This window comes from Symphalangus syndactylus, chromosome 13 (assembly GCF_028878055.3).
Source record: "Symphalangus syndactylus isolate Jambi chromosome 13, NHGRI_mSymSyn1-v2.1_pri, whole genome shotgun sequence".
Lineage (NCBI taxonomy): Eukaryota > Metazoa > Chordata > Mammalia > Primates > Hylobatidae > Symphalangus > Symphalangus syndactylus.
Window position 1 is genome coordinate 45,397,566 of NC_072435.2, and position 14,554 is coordinate 45,412,119.

The 14,554-nt window shown below is 53.5% G+C and overlaps 1 protein-coding gene across 3 annotated transcripts in view; it reads left to right on the top strand.

Annotated features, from left to right (window-relative positions):
• Positions 1 to 277: 277 nt before the first annotated feature.
• NCAN (neurocan) overlaps positions 278 to 14,554 on the top strand; it is a 41,697-nt gene continuing 27,420 nt past the window's right edge. For 2 of the 3 annotated variants that reach the window (XM_063616154.1, XM_055237382.1), the window contains exons 1-6: positions 303 to 384; positions 5,260 to 5,339; positions 7,230 to 7,631; positions 12,282 to 12,456; positions 12,567 to 12,694; positions 13,238 to 13,531. In XM_063616154.1, the coding sequence (XP_063472224.1) occupies positions 5,267 to 5,339; positions 7,230 to 7,631; positions 12,282 to 12,456; positions 12,567 to 12,694; positions 13,238 to 13,531 (1,072 nt within the window). In that variant the 5' untranslated portion in view covers positions 303 to 384; positions 5,260 to 5,266. Of the gene's footprint in view, positions 385 to 5,259; positions 5,340 to 7,229; positions 7,632 to 12,281; positions 12,457 to 12,566; positions 12,695 to 13,237; positions 13,532 to 14,554 lie in introns of all 3 variants that reach the window. The other variant, XM_055237381.1, reaches the window with a different exon arrangement.

Below are 14,554 nucleotides of genomic sequence, written 5' to 3' on the forward strand. Positions count from 1 at the left end.
CTCCTTGGGGCTCAGTTTCCCCACCTGTAAAATGGGACGGCCTCATCCTGGGGCATAATGGGGACGTTTAACGCGGTTCCTGGGGCAAAGAGAATGGGAGGAGAGTCGGTGCCGTCTTCTCCTGGGTGCGGTGAGTGTCCAAAAAATGGGCGGGGTGGGGATTTTAGACAGGGGAGCCCCCTCCCTCGCGCAGCTAGAGGCCTCGGGCTGGCGGGGGCGCATGCGCAGAGGGCCCTCGCGGCCCCTTTATAAGCACTGAGGCGGCGCTGGGGCGAGCGGAGCGCAGGGCGCAGGGGCTGGACCCGGCGCGGAGCTGGCTGAGCCGGAGCGCAGCGTCCTTTGTGCCGGGCGGCCGCCCCGGGATGCGTCCGAGCTAGGAGCCAGGTGGGGGATCCGTGAGGGGGCCGTGTTGGGGGAGAAGACTTCGGGATTAGAGACAGAGCTCGGGATTAGGGAGAGGACCTGAGACCAGGGAGAAGCCCCCAGAATGGGGAGGGGGCTGAAGCGGGGGAGGGGAGCCCTGGGTTGAGGAGGGAGCGCAAACTGGGAGGGGGCTTGGGAATGTCAGGTGGACACACATTTAGGGAGGAAGGTTGTCCGCGGAATCCGGAGACAACCCCCCGGTGGGGAGGGGGCCGGGCTGGGGGTGGGTCTCAGGGTTGGGGAGGGAGCAATGGGAAACGGGGCTAGGGGAGGGGCCCCCCGAGTTTGGAGAGAAGAAGAGGACACCCAGATGCCGAATGGGGGACTCTGGAACAGGGCACCCCCGTATCTCAGCCGAGACACCCCAGGATTTTAAGTGGGGATTCCCTATTTGCGGATGAATGGAGGATTCCGGGTCGGACTGCAGTGGGGAGGGGGCCCCCAGATCACCCTGTGCCCACTGGAAGGGTATCTGCGCTGAGAGCGAACGGCCATGGGGAAGGGGCGCCCTGCCGTCTCCCTGTCCTTTTGGGTCAGGTCCGGTCACCACGTTCTGACTCCGGGAGGAGGTCCTGGGGTCCCCATCCCAACCTGGTTCCCGTTATTCCCTTAGACCTTGGGTTGAGGTGTTGTCCCTTATCCCAGGGAACACACTGGGTGTCCCAGGTGAACGTTAGGTCGGGGTCCCCTAGACCCCTCAGCTATGGATCCCCAGGACCTGTGAGGGATACCAGCTCAGAGGGGGGCTGTCCCCCCAGCACCTTCACAGCCTCCCACGTCCTTACAGCATGACACAGACCCCTACCCCCACCCCCTTTAGTTCCACCTGTCCATATGGACACATGTGGAAGCCCTGGCTTGGTTTGGGGGCACAGGGGCTGGGACGTAAGGGGCTGGGACCCCAGGCCCTGTCTGGGCAGGAGCGACCCCCACCCCTCCGCGCGGGCTTTGTTCCTCTCAGGCAGCATCAATGAGAAACAGCCAGGCCAGGGGGAGGGTTGGCTCTGGGCCCCAGCGGGGGACGTGGGGGCAGGGCAGGCAGGGAGGGGTGGGTGCACTGTGGGACCCCAGAACCCAGCTGTCACGATGGCTGATGGACATTCTGAAATCAAAGTTCCCCCTCAAGGATATGGGGGTTTTGTGTGTGTGTCCGCCCCAGACAGGCGGGGAGGGGGAGTATGCCCAGGGGTTCTAGGGTCCCCTGTGAGTCTGATGTGACTGTGGTTGTGTCTTTGTCAGAAAACTTGTGCCGAGGGCCACATCACCATGTGGCAAAATGATGGGTGCCCATCAGTCACCGAGGCCACATTTAACTGTCTCGGTTTGTGCCAGGGGCTGGCATCGCCATGTGAGTGAGTGAGGAGCTATGTCTGATGCTGTTCCGTTCATCAAGGGGTTTATGTGGGGGGGGGGGCCGAGACTGTGGGTGTGTGTCTTTGTGCAGAAGACATGCCGCCTGTCTTGTAAGTGCCCATATTGTCTCTCTTTGTTAATGTCACTGTGAATCTGTGTGAGTGTGTGTTTCCCCGGGGTCTGTGTCTGGGGTGCGTGGCTGTGTGTGTCCCGCTTGTGTATCTGGAGGGGCCAAGGGTTCTTTCCATGCGGTTGGCAGTGTGCACCCTGGGCATGGGGGTGTGGGACGTGGTCTGTGTTCAGAGTTGGGGTGCTAACAGGGAAAGCTTGAGCAGGGGTTGAAATCCCCAAGGGGAAGCCTGGGATGATGACTGAGCCCATCTCCCTTTCTCCTCCACGGAGTTCCACATTCACACCCATGCACACTAATACACCCTGACTCTCAGGTCAGAAACACACACATGTGCGCACAGCCCCCTGCTGAGGGTCACTCAGACTCACACACATCCACAGATCACACTAGGTCCCATGTGCTCCACCCAGTGCACGGAGCTGCTGCAGGCTCACACACACAACATGCACACACCACATGGCACAACCGCCTGCACACCCTTGCCAGGACACAACACCCCGGACACACACTCAGTCACAAACACTCACAAATGCCCATTGGCAAACTCACCTTCACTCAGTGCTAACGGAGACTTGAGGTGGGGGTGAAGTGAAGGAGGGGACACACACACACTTACACACACACACACATTCACATGGATCCGAGCTGCCCCTCCTCCAGCACCCCGCAGGCCCCTGCTTGCATATGCATGAGGCTTGTACATTATTCATGAGGGCACGGGCCCCAGACAGCTGTGTAAATGCTCATCTCTGGCCGCCCTGGGGAGGAGGTATTTTAAGAGAAGGGTGTGGGTGTGTGAGGGTGCGAGTGGAAGGGAGTGGGAGGGTGTGTGGGGGGGGTGTGCACCTGAAACTGTGTCTGTCACCATATTGGGCAACCTCAGTATATTTTTAGTGTATACATGAGGCTTTGTGTCTAAAGAGCTGTTTTTAAATTTAACATTTCTAGGACTTTGCAAGTCTTGGGTCATTTCATCCTCATCTCTAGCTGTAGGCGGTACTTGCTGGATAATTTCCATTTTACAGGTGGGGAAACTGAGGCACAGAGAGATTGAAGCAGCTTGTCCCGGGTTAGAAGCAGGGCTATCTGGATGTTGCCTGACCTCTTAACAGTGTGTGTGTGTGAGTGAGTGTGTGTGTGTGTGTGTGTGTGTGTGTGTGTGAGAGAGAGAGAGAGAATTCTCTGGCCTCGTCCCCTCCTAAGGCCCTGCTGGGGGCAGGTGCAACCCGGAGTCCTGTCTCTCTCTAATACCTGGCCAGGCCTGGAACAGCCATGAGGCGACCCCACACTTGCTCAGGGTTCCAAGGGGAAGAAATGAGAACAGCCTGAAATGAAGGCAGAGATTGCTGAGGTTTACAAGTTGGTAGTTGGGAGCACTGGTCCAGGGTCTGGCCTTGACCTCTACCCTGCTGTGCAGCCTGAGGCAAACCTCTAGCCCTCTCTAGTCCCTGAGGCATCGTGTTAGCAGGCAGGAGGCAGGGGCGGACTAGGTGCGCTTTGCCGATGCGTTGCCGCCTCAGAGTTCAGCACCACGGACAGGTCCCAGGCCGGCCTCCCAGCAGGGGACTCTGGGAGCTGGGAAGGAGAACTGGGGAAAGGGACAGCTGTCCTCTACAACCTCCTCTTCTGGACTCCATTCACACCCCTTCCTCAGGGATAATTTCTTATGGGGGCGGGGAGCAAGGATTGGGTTTGCAGATGATGTTCTAATTTTCCATCTGCGCCCACCTCCTGAGCGCTGGTGACGGGGTTTCGCAGGGGTGGGAGGTTTTGGGGAGGGACCACCTCCCCAGGATTCCTAGTCTCTGGAAGAATGTGAAGTCAGGAAATGCACTGCTGTGTCCCAACGACTGGCATGGGCTTTGCTCACAGTAGGAGCTTAATAATTGTCCACTTTATCCCTATGGGTCCTAGCCCCTATAGGGAAATGGACCCACAACTGAAGTTTCTCTGTGGGCCTAAGAAGCATCTTTGTTGGGCTGTGTGAAGTCAGGAGGAGGATGGGTGGGCAGGGGTGAGCCCCTTCCTCCAGCTGGGAGTTGGCGGCTCCTCCAAAATCCCAGAAACCAAGAATAGAATCTTGGTGACAACCAAATCCTGGAATTGAAGCTGCGAATCGTGTCAGCCAGCAAACCCAGATTAAAGGATGGCTTAGAGGCCAGCCTGCTGCCTGGACTGGGGATGCTGGGAGGACTGGGACAGACTGCTGCCCTCTAGGAGCCGCCAGTCTGATGGAGGAGGCTGACTTGAAAAATGGTATTTCAGTCTTGGCTGTGTTAAGGTCAGTAATAATAATAGCAGCAGCTAAAATGTACCCCTTACTGCATGAGGCAGTTCTAAGCATTTTATATATATTGACTCATCCATTCCTTTCAACCACCTGATGTTATCCCCATCTGACCCACAAAGAAAGTAAGGCACAGAGAAGGTAAGCAACTTGCCCAAGATCACACAAAAGGAACAGTGAGCCAATTCCAGATTTGATTCACTACAGCACCCAGGCTTCTGACCACAGACTTCATTGCTTGGATTGGTTTTTGTTGTTGTGTTTTGTTTTGTTTTGTTTTCAGTCTCACGCTGTCACCCAGGCTGGAGTGTGGTGGTGGAATCATAGCTCACTACAGCCTTGAACTCCTGGGCTCAGGCAATCCTCCCACCTCAGCCTCCTGAGTAGCTGGGACCACAGGTGTTGTGCCACCAAGCCCAGCTAATTTTTTTTTTTTTTTTTTGAGATGGAGTCTCACTCTGTCACCCAGGCTGGAGTGCAGTGGCGCGATCTCGGCTCACTGCAACCTCCACCTCCCGGGTTCAAGTAATTCTCCTGCCTCAGCCTCCTGAGTAGCTGGGATTACAGGCGCCCACCACCACGCCCAGCTAATTTTTGTATTTTTAGTAGAGACGGAGTTTCACCATGTTGGTCAGGCTGGTCTCGAACCCCTGACCTCGTGATCCACCCGCCTTGGCCTCCCAAAGTGCTAGGATTACAGGCATGAGCCACCGCGCCTGGCTGCTAATTTTTTTTAATAGAGGTAAGATCTCACTATGTTGCCCAGGCTGGTCTCAAGCTTCTGGCCTCAAGCAATCCTCCCGCCTCAGCCTCCCAAAGTGCTGGGATTATAGGTGTGAGCCACCGCGTCCAGCCACTGTTTGGATTCTGAGGTCAAGTGGCCCTGGGTTCGAATTCTGTTTCAGCCCTTTGCCGGCTCCTTCTGTGACCTAGAATAACACACTGGTCTCTCTGAGCCCTGGTTTCCTGATCTGTAGAGTGGGGGAGTTTGGTCCTGCAATGCTGAATATCTGGGAGGGTTGGGCTGTGGCTCACTCCTCCCTCCCTCTCCATTTTGTTCCAGATCCAGGATGGGGGCCACGTTTGTCTGGGCCTTGGGCCTTTTGATGCTGCAGATGCTGCTCTTTGTGGCTGGGGAACAGGGTGAGTTGGTTTGTGGGGAGGGAGAGATTGGGGTCTGGGGGATGGACAAGATGGGGCAGCTTTTGAATTCCACAGCCTTCTCCTGCTGGTCTCCTGGCATGGGCTAAAGAATAAAATGAGAATAGATTTTAAAAGGTCTTTGAACAGTCAAAAGCGAACAAGATACCTAAGAGGTTATTTTTAGTCATTGTCAGCAGAAGCTGGAGATTCCCGCCTCTCATCGTTTTGCTCAGATGAACTGGAGAGAAAGAAAGAAAGAAATGAGAATAGTGCAGAGATTGATTAGTGATGTCTGCCAAGGGTGGAGCAATGGAAATAAAGGTCTGTGTCCCTCTACTGGTCGTCAAGAGCCCAGGTTTTAGAAATCCCTCACAGATTTGGTCTGTGACCTTAGGCAAGTATAATTATCTCTCTGAACTTCAGTTTCCTCAACTCCCCCCAAAGAGAATGACACATTGCTACTCTGCAGATGGTTATGAAAATCAAATGAGCTGATTGCTATAAAGTGCCTGTTATAAAGACGGTACTCCGCAAACACCATTTCCTTTTCATTAGCTGTCTCTTGCTTTACCTTTCGGAAAAACTGGGGCTCAGAGAAGGAAAATGCCTCTCCTGGGGCCATAGAGTGAGTCAGTGGCACTGGAATGAAATCCCTGTCCTTATAAAAATAAAGTGAGGGGCTAGGCACAGTGGTTTATGCCTATAATTCTAGCACTTTGGGAGGCTGAGGCAGGCAGATTGCTTGAGGTCAGGGGTTCCAGGCTAGGCTGCCTAACATGGTGAAACTGTCTCCACAGAAAATACAAAAATTAGCCAGGTTTGGTGGCACATGCCTGTAATCCCATCTTCTCGGGAGGCTGAGGCATGAGAATCTCTTGAACCTGGGAGGCAAAGGTTGCAGTGAGCCAAAATCATGCCACTCCACTCCAGCCTGGGTGACAGAGTCAGACTCAAAAAAATAATAATAAGGCTGGGTGTGGTGGCTCACCCCTATAATCCCAGAACTGTGGGAGGCCAAGGTAGGCGGATCAGTTAAGGTCAGGAATTGGAGACCAGCCTGGCCAACATGGTGAAACCCATCTCTACTAAAAATGCAAAAATTAGCCAGGTGTGGTGGCGTGCACCTGTAAACCCAGCTACTGGGGAGGCTGAGGCAGGAGAATTGTTTGAACTTAGGAGGCAGAGGTTGCAGTGAGCTGAGATCATGCCACTACACTCCAGCAGGGGAGACAGAGTGAGACTCCATCTCAAAAGTATAAATAAATAAAAGAAGAATAATAATAAGGGGCTGGGCACAGTGGCTCATACCTATAATCCCAGCACTTTCGGGAGGCTGAGGTGGGAGGATTGCTTGAGCCTAGGAGCTTGAGGCTGCAGTGAATTGTGATCGTGTCACTGCATTCTACCCTGGGCGATAGAGTGAGACTCAATCTCTAAAAATAGTTTTGCTTTTTTTTTTTTTTTGAGATGGAGTTTCCCTCTTGTTGCCCAGGCTGGAGTGCAATGGTGTGACCTTGGCTCACCGCAACCTCTGCCTCCCGAGTTCAAGCGATTCTCCTGCCTCAGCCTCCTGAGTAGCTGGGATTACAGGCATGTGCCACCACACCCGGCTAATTTTGTATTTTTAGTAAAGACAGGGTTTCTCCATGTTGGTCAGGCTGGTTTCAAACTCCTGACCTCAGGTGATTTGCCCGCCTCGGTCTCTCAAAGTGCTGGGATTACAGGCATGAGCTATCACGTCCAGCCACTGCTTGGATTCTGAGGTCAAGTGGCCCTAAGTTCAAATTCTGGCTCAGCCCTTTTTAAAAAAATTTTTAAAAGAAGGAAATAGCAGTCCCTGCTTGGTTCTTACCTCTGAGTCAGGCCCACTCTCCACCTTCTCCAACCCAGGCACACAGGATATCGCCGATGCCAGCGAAAGGGGGCTCCACATGCAGAAGCTGGGGTCTGGGTCAGTGCGGGCTGCGCTGGCGGAGCTGGTGGCCCTGCCCTGTCTCTTTACCCTGCAGCCACGGCCAAGTGCAGCCCGAGATGCCCCTCGGATAAAGTGGACCAAGGTGCGGACTACGTCGGGCCAGCGACAGGACTTGCCCATCCTGGTGGCCAAGGACAACGTCGTGAGGGTGGCCAAAAGCTGGCAGGGACGAGTGTCACTGCCTTCCTATCCCCGGCGCCGAGCCAACGCCACGCTACTCCTGGGGCCGCTGAGGGCCAGTGACTCTGGGCTGTACCGCTGCCAGGTGGTGAGGGGCATCGAGGATGAGCAGGACCTGGTGCCCTTGGAGGTGACAGGTCAGTTGGGGGCAAAGGAGGGGCCGGGGGCCTGGGAGAGGGAGGGCTGAGCCTGGAGCCCACCCACTGAATGTCACCTTAGAAATCACTCCCTGAGACCTGGCCTGGTGTCTCATGCCTGTAATCCCAGCACTTTGGCAGGCCAAGGCGGGTGGATTGCTTGAGCACAGGAGTTTGAGACCAGCCTGGGTAACATGGTGAAACCTCGTCTCCACAGAAAATACAAAAATTAGCCGGGCATGGTGGCACATGCCTGTAGTCTAGCTATTTGGGAGGCATAGGTGGGAGGATCATTTGAGACCGGGAGGTTGAGGCTACTCCACTCCAGCCTGGATGACAGAGGGAGACTCTGTCACAAAAAAAAAAAAAAAAAAAAAAAAGGAAAGAAATCACTCTTTGAACAGGGATCCCCTTTCAATTCTTCTGATAAAGTCATAAAGTCTTTATGGTGCCTATAATCCGAGCACTTTGGGAGGCCGAGGCGCGTGGATCAATTGAGGTCAGGAGTTTGAGACCAGCGTGGCAAACATGGTGAAACCCTGTCTTTAAAAAAAAAAAAAAAAAAAATAGCCAGGCACGGTGATGCATGCCTGTGATCCCAGCTACTTGGGAGGCTGAGGCAGGAGAACTGCTTGAACCCAGGAGGTGGAGGTTGCAGTGAGCTGAGATCGAGCCACTTCAGCCTCGGCTACACAGCGAGACTCTGCCTCAAAAGAAAAAAAAGTCTTTATCAGTATGGGTACTATCTTGTCTTTAACACCTCTCTTTTTTAGCTATGAGAGAGGCATCTCCAGCTCAGACTTCTGGGGGCCACAATATCTAGGCAGGATTTTTGTTTGTTTTGAGATGGAGTCTCACTCTTGTTGCCCAGGCTGGAGTGCAGTGGTGCTATCTAAGCTCACTGCATCCTCCATCTAGGCAGGATTTTGCTTGGAGTCAATTTTATGTAAGACAAGAGATACTGGCTTTGTATTTAAAATAGAAATAAAAAATTCCTTGTAAAATAAACAAGTTTTTTTCTAAGTGAGGCAATCTTTTAAAAGTAAGTTAATTAAAAATGTATATTAAATATTAAGCAAGAACAATTCTCAAATACCTGTTTAACCAATTCTTTTTTTTTTTGAGATGGAGTCTCGCTCTGTTGCCCAGGCTGGAGTGCAGTGGCGTGATCTCAGCTCATTGCCAGCTCTGCCTCCCGGGTTCAAGCCATTCTCCTGCCTCAGCCTCCCAAGTAGCTGGGACTACAGGTGCCCGCCACAGCGCCTGGCTAATTTTTTGTATTTTTAGTAGAGACAGGGTTTCACCGTGTTAGCCAGGATGGTCTCGATCTCCTGACCTCGTGATCCGCCCACCTTGGCCTCCCAAAGTGGTGGGATTACCAGGCGGGAGCCACCGCACCCGGCAACCAATTCCTTTATTAAATTCTTCTTGTTCAGCTGCGTGTGGTAGTGCACACCTGTAGTTTCAGCACTTTGGCAGGCTGAAGAGGAAGGGTCGCTTGAGCCAGGAATTCAAGACTAGCCTGGGCAACATAGCAAGACCCTGTCTCTATTAAAAAACAAAACAAAACAAAACAAAAAAAACGGGGATGGGGGCCCAGTGGCTCATGTCTGTAATCCCAGCACTTTGGGAGACCAAGGCAGGAGAATCACTTAAGCTCAGGAGTTTGAGACCAGCCTGAGCAACATAGTGAGACCTTGTCTATACAAAATTCCAAATTCCAAAACATTAGCCAGGCATGGTGGTGTGTTCCTGTAGTCTTAGCTACTCAGGAGGCTGAGGTGGGAGGATTGCTTGAGTCCCAAGAGATTGAGGCTGCAACGAGCCCTGATCATGCCACTGCACTCCAGCCTGGGCAACAGAGCAAGACCCTGTCTCAAAAATAATAATAATATGGCTGCCCACAGTGGCTCACGCCTGTAATCCCAGCATTTTGGGAGGTCTTGGTGGGTGGATCATGAGGTCAGGAGTTCGAGACCAGCCTGGCCAAGATGGTGAAACCCCTTCTCTACTAAAAATACAAAAATTAGCCGGGCATGGTGGCACATTCCTGTAACCCCAGCTACTTGGGAGGCTGAGGCAGGAGAATCGCTTGAACCCAGGAGGTGGAGGTTGAGGTGAGCCGAGATCGCACCATTGCACTCCAGCCTGGGTAACAAGAGCGAAAGAAACTCCGTCTTAAAAATAATAGTAATAATAATAATACAACTAAATAAGCCAGATGTGGTGGCTCATACCTCTAATCTCAGCATTTTGAAAGACTAAGGCAGGAGGATTGCTTGAGCCCAGGAGTTCAGGACGAGCCTGAGCAAGATGGTGAGACCCCATCTCTACAAAATTTAAAAAACGATATTAGCAGGGCATGCTAGTGTGCGCCTGTAGTCTCAGCTTGTCAGGAGGCTGAGGTGGGAGGATCGCTTGAGCCTGGAAGGTTGGAAGCTGCAGTGAGCTGAGATCGCACCACTGCGCTTCAGCCTGGGTGACAGAGGGAGACCCTGACTTAAATAAATAAATAAATAGTCAAAAACTAAAAATAAAGAACAGGGTTTGGCACACAGTAGATGCTCAATAAATGACTCAGTGAGTGGATTGTTGTACAGCAAACATCCCGTGGACTCCTGCTGGGAAACCTGTTTCCCTTAAGTTACATTGACCTTGGGCAAGTCCCTGATTCCTGACTTGGGGCTTAACCTGCATGCCCCCAAACTGTGAACTGGGGACACAGTGTGTCACCACATAGTTTATGGAGTCAACCAGTCATCCCCTTTCAGAGGCCTCATTTCTGAAAATTGATAAAAGCTAACAACAACAACAACAACAACAACAAAAACAACAACAAAAAACTGATTGGTGGTGAGGCAAGTGAATTCCACACCTAGGTAACTTCAATTTTATTCATTCAGCCAAACTCTTTTTGTTGTTGTTTGAGACAGATTCTCACTGTCACCCAGGTTAGAGTTCAGTGGTGCGATCTTGGCTCACTACAACCTCTGCCTCGTGGGTTCAAGCGATTCTCCTGCTTCAGCCTCTGGAGTGGCTGGGATTACAGGTGCACACAACCACACCTGGCTAATTTTTGTATTTTTAGTAGAGACAGGGTTTCACCACATTGGCCAGGCTGGTCTCCAACTCCTAGCCTCAAGCGATCTGCCTGCCTCGGTCTTCGAAAGTGCTAGGATTACAGGCGTGAGCTGCTATGCCCAGACATTCAGCCAAACATTTATTGAGCACCTACACTGTACTGGTTCAATGCTGAGGACACAGGGCTCCCATTTGGATAAGACAGAGCAAAGTGTTTCATTTCATTGTCTTGTTCAGCCATTTCTTTCACCCCTAAATCAGAATTTGAATCACAGTGAGCCTGTTACCCGTGCTTCACATCCTGGCTTACATGTCACCTCCTCCAGGAAGCCTTCCAGGACCACATTTCCAGGCCAGGCAAGAACCACATTTGGGCCGGGCGCGGTGGCTCACGCCTGTAATCCCAGCACTTTGGGAGGCCGAGGTGGGTGGATTACGAGGTCAGGAGATCAAGACCATCCTGGCTAACACGGTGAAGCCCCGTCTCTACTAAAAATACAAAAAAATTAGCTGGGTGCAGTGGCGGGCGCCTGTAGTCCCAGCTACTCGGGAGGCTGAGGCAGGAGAATGGCGTGAACCTGGGAAGCGGAGCTTGCAGTGAGCTGAGATCGCGCCACTGCACTCCAGCCTGGCGACAGAGTGAGATTCTGTCTCAAAAAATAAATAAAATGAAATAAATAAAATAAAAATAAATAAATAAATAAAAAGGAACCACATTTGGTCTCCCATTGCTGCCTGTGCTTCCCTAGCAGCGCTTGCACTTAATTCCTAAAAGGCAGAATCTCTCTGTCAGCCTTCTCCACACCTCCTGCCACCTCCAGGGCCTAACCCTGGGCATGAAGAGTGCTATCTTTGGAGTCAGATCTCTCTGAATTTGAATTCTGGTTCTGTTTCTTATTTGCTGCGTGGGCCTGGACCTGTCCCTCAACCTTTCTGACCCTAAGCTTCCTCCTCTGGAACAAGCAGATTTGTTGTAAGAGTTCAATAAGATAATGCTTATAAATGCTTTTCCTTTTTTTTTAATGTTTTAGTTTTTTTTGAGATGGAGTCTTGTTCTGTCTCCCAGGCTGGAGTGCAGTGGCTCAATCCCAGCTCACCACAACCTCTGCCTCCTGGGTTCAAGCGATTCTCCTGCCTCAGCCACCCGAGTAGCTGGGATTACAGAGGCGTGCCACCACGCCCAGCTATTTTTTGTATTTTTAGTAGAGACAGGGTTTCACCATGTTAGCCAGGCTGGTCTCGAACTCCTGACCTAAAGTGATCCGCCCACCTTGGCCTCCTAAAGTGCTGGGATTGCAGAAGTGAGCCACCATGGCTGGCCGGCCGTAAATGCTTTTCACATTGTAAATATTTGCTAACTTGTAACCCTTTATGGCCATTGTTATCAGTTTCCTCATCTGTAAAATGGGGGCATATGGATCTTGCTCCCCACCCTCGACTGACACTGTGCCTGGCGCTAGGTCTATTATTATCAGACAGGGGTGGGGAGTCATTCTGCAAGAGGTAGGTCTGTTCTTGAAGATTCCAGCGTAAGTCAACTGTCCCCCCATCCTGGATGTTCCCCCACAGGTGTTGTGTTCCACTACCGGGCAGCCCGGGACCGCTATGCACTGACCTTCGCTGAGGCCCAGGAGGCCTGCCGTCTCAGCTCAGCCATCATTGCAGCCCCTCGGCATCTACAGGCTGCCTTCGAGGATGGCTTTGACAACTGTGATGCTGGCTGGCTCTCTGACCGCACTGTTCGGTGAGAGGGATACACAAGATAGGGAGATGAAGACGAGCCCATGGGGAAGGAGGTTCCTTGGGGGCTCCAGGAGCACACATCTGAGAGGGACCCTCCCCTTGTGTTGTCAGGTATCCTATCACCCAGTCCCGTCCTGGTTGCTATGGTGACCGTAGCAGCCTTCCAGGGGTTCGGAGCTATGGGAGGCGCAACCCACAGGAACTCTACGATGTGTATTGCTTTTCCCGGGAGCTGGAGGGTAAGTCTGGGACTGGCAGGACCCGGCCCCTCTGCCCCTCTTTGACCCTCTATTATTCTCCCCAACTCCCATCCTCTGGGGTCCTTATGCAACTCCCCTGTCTTATACCTCCTTAAACCTGCAACCAAGACATGATTCCACCCGTTTTCTGAGCTTTCCATGCCTCCCTGAGTCCCCCTCCCTCCCTTTGCCCCCTTCCTCTCTCTGATCCTCTTTCCCTCTCTAATCCCCTGTCCCCTGCCTGCCTCCCTGTCCCTACCCCCTTCCTCCTCTGTGAACCCCCTTCACCGAGCCCCTCCCTCTCTCTGAAGCCCGACTTGCCCATGGGCCTGAGTTATTCCATTTGTAAAAAGAGGCTCAGATCTGCATGAGAGGTAAGGACAAGGATGGTCCCGGAGCTGAACGCACAGCTGTGGTTGTCACTGCCTCTTCTAACCACCACCCTAACACGTCCAGGTCGGAACTATTTGGAGTTGGACCCACTTCCTGGGCTCCAGGGGAGGCTTCCCCAGCCCCCCTGACCTCCACCCGCCCCTCCCGCAGGCGAGGTCTTCTACGTGGGCCCGGCCCGCCGCCTGACACTGGCCGGCGCGCGTGCACAGTGCCGCCGCCAGGGTGCCGCGCTGGCCTCGGTGGGACAGCTGCACCTGGCCTGGCATGAGGGCCTGGACCAGTGCGACCCGGGCTGGCTGGCCGACGGCAGCGTGCGCTACCCGATCCAGACGCCGCGCCGGCGCTGCGGGGGCCCAGCCCCGGGCGTGCGCACCGTCTACCGCTTCGCTAACCGGACCGGCTTCCCTTCACCCGCCGAGCGCTTCGACGCCTACTGCTTCCGAGGTGCGTGCGTCCCCTGGTGGCCGCGCCTCCAGGGCTTTCACTTTGGCGAAGGCCACGTCCCTGAAAGCCTTGCCAAGCCAAGGGAGAGACGCGGAAGCTCGCTTTGTGATAAGCCACGTCCCTGGGTGAGGGCCACGCCCCCGGGTGAAGGCCACACCCCTTACGACAAGTCTTTCCCTAGGATCCCCGTCCTGGGGAAAGAACAGGGCTCCAGAGGAGGCCACTCTGGTGGGGAGTTACCTTTGCTGGGTGGGCTGTATCTCCTGAGGTCCCGAGGCCCCGTAACCTTGAAAGACAAGCCCCTGGGTGGGGAATACTCTACCCAGAGCCACGCCCATACGCAGACACACGCCCGTGGAAGAGATAATGCCTCAATTGGCCACCTCTGGGCTCCACACCGGATGTGGGAGCAGGGATGACACTCGCCCTTGTTGGGGGGCAGTGGGGACAGCTTTGGAAGCTGCAAGCATCAACCCCGAGGAGTCAAGTCCTCTAAGTAAGCTGCCCCAGTCCTGGCATGGGCATACAATGCCCACGGGGCACCACTTGTACCAGGGGAGGATCCGTCACCAAGGTTGAGTTGAACCCCTCAACAGGCAGACCCAAGTTCATGAGAGTTGGACACTGCCTGAGGTTTACCCATGAGCCAAATTGTCTTTTTTTTTTCTTTTGAGACAGAGTCTCACTCTGTCACCCAGGCTGGAGTGCAGCGGTGTGATCTCGGCTCACTGCAACCTCCACCTCCCGTGTTCAAGCGATTCTCTTGCCTCAGCCTTCGGAGTAGCTGGGACTACAGGAATGCGCCACCACGCCCAGCTAATTTTTGTATTTTTAGTAGAGACGGAGTTTCACCATGTTGGCCAGGCTGATCTTGAACTCCTGACCTCAAGTGATCCACTCGCCTTGGCCTCCCAAAGTGCTGGGATTACGGACGTGAGCCACCGCACCTGGCCCAAATTCTCTGGAGTCCTCACTGCAGCCAGTTGACTGTGACCCTGACAGTGGCTCAGGTGGTCCCCAGCC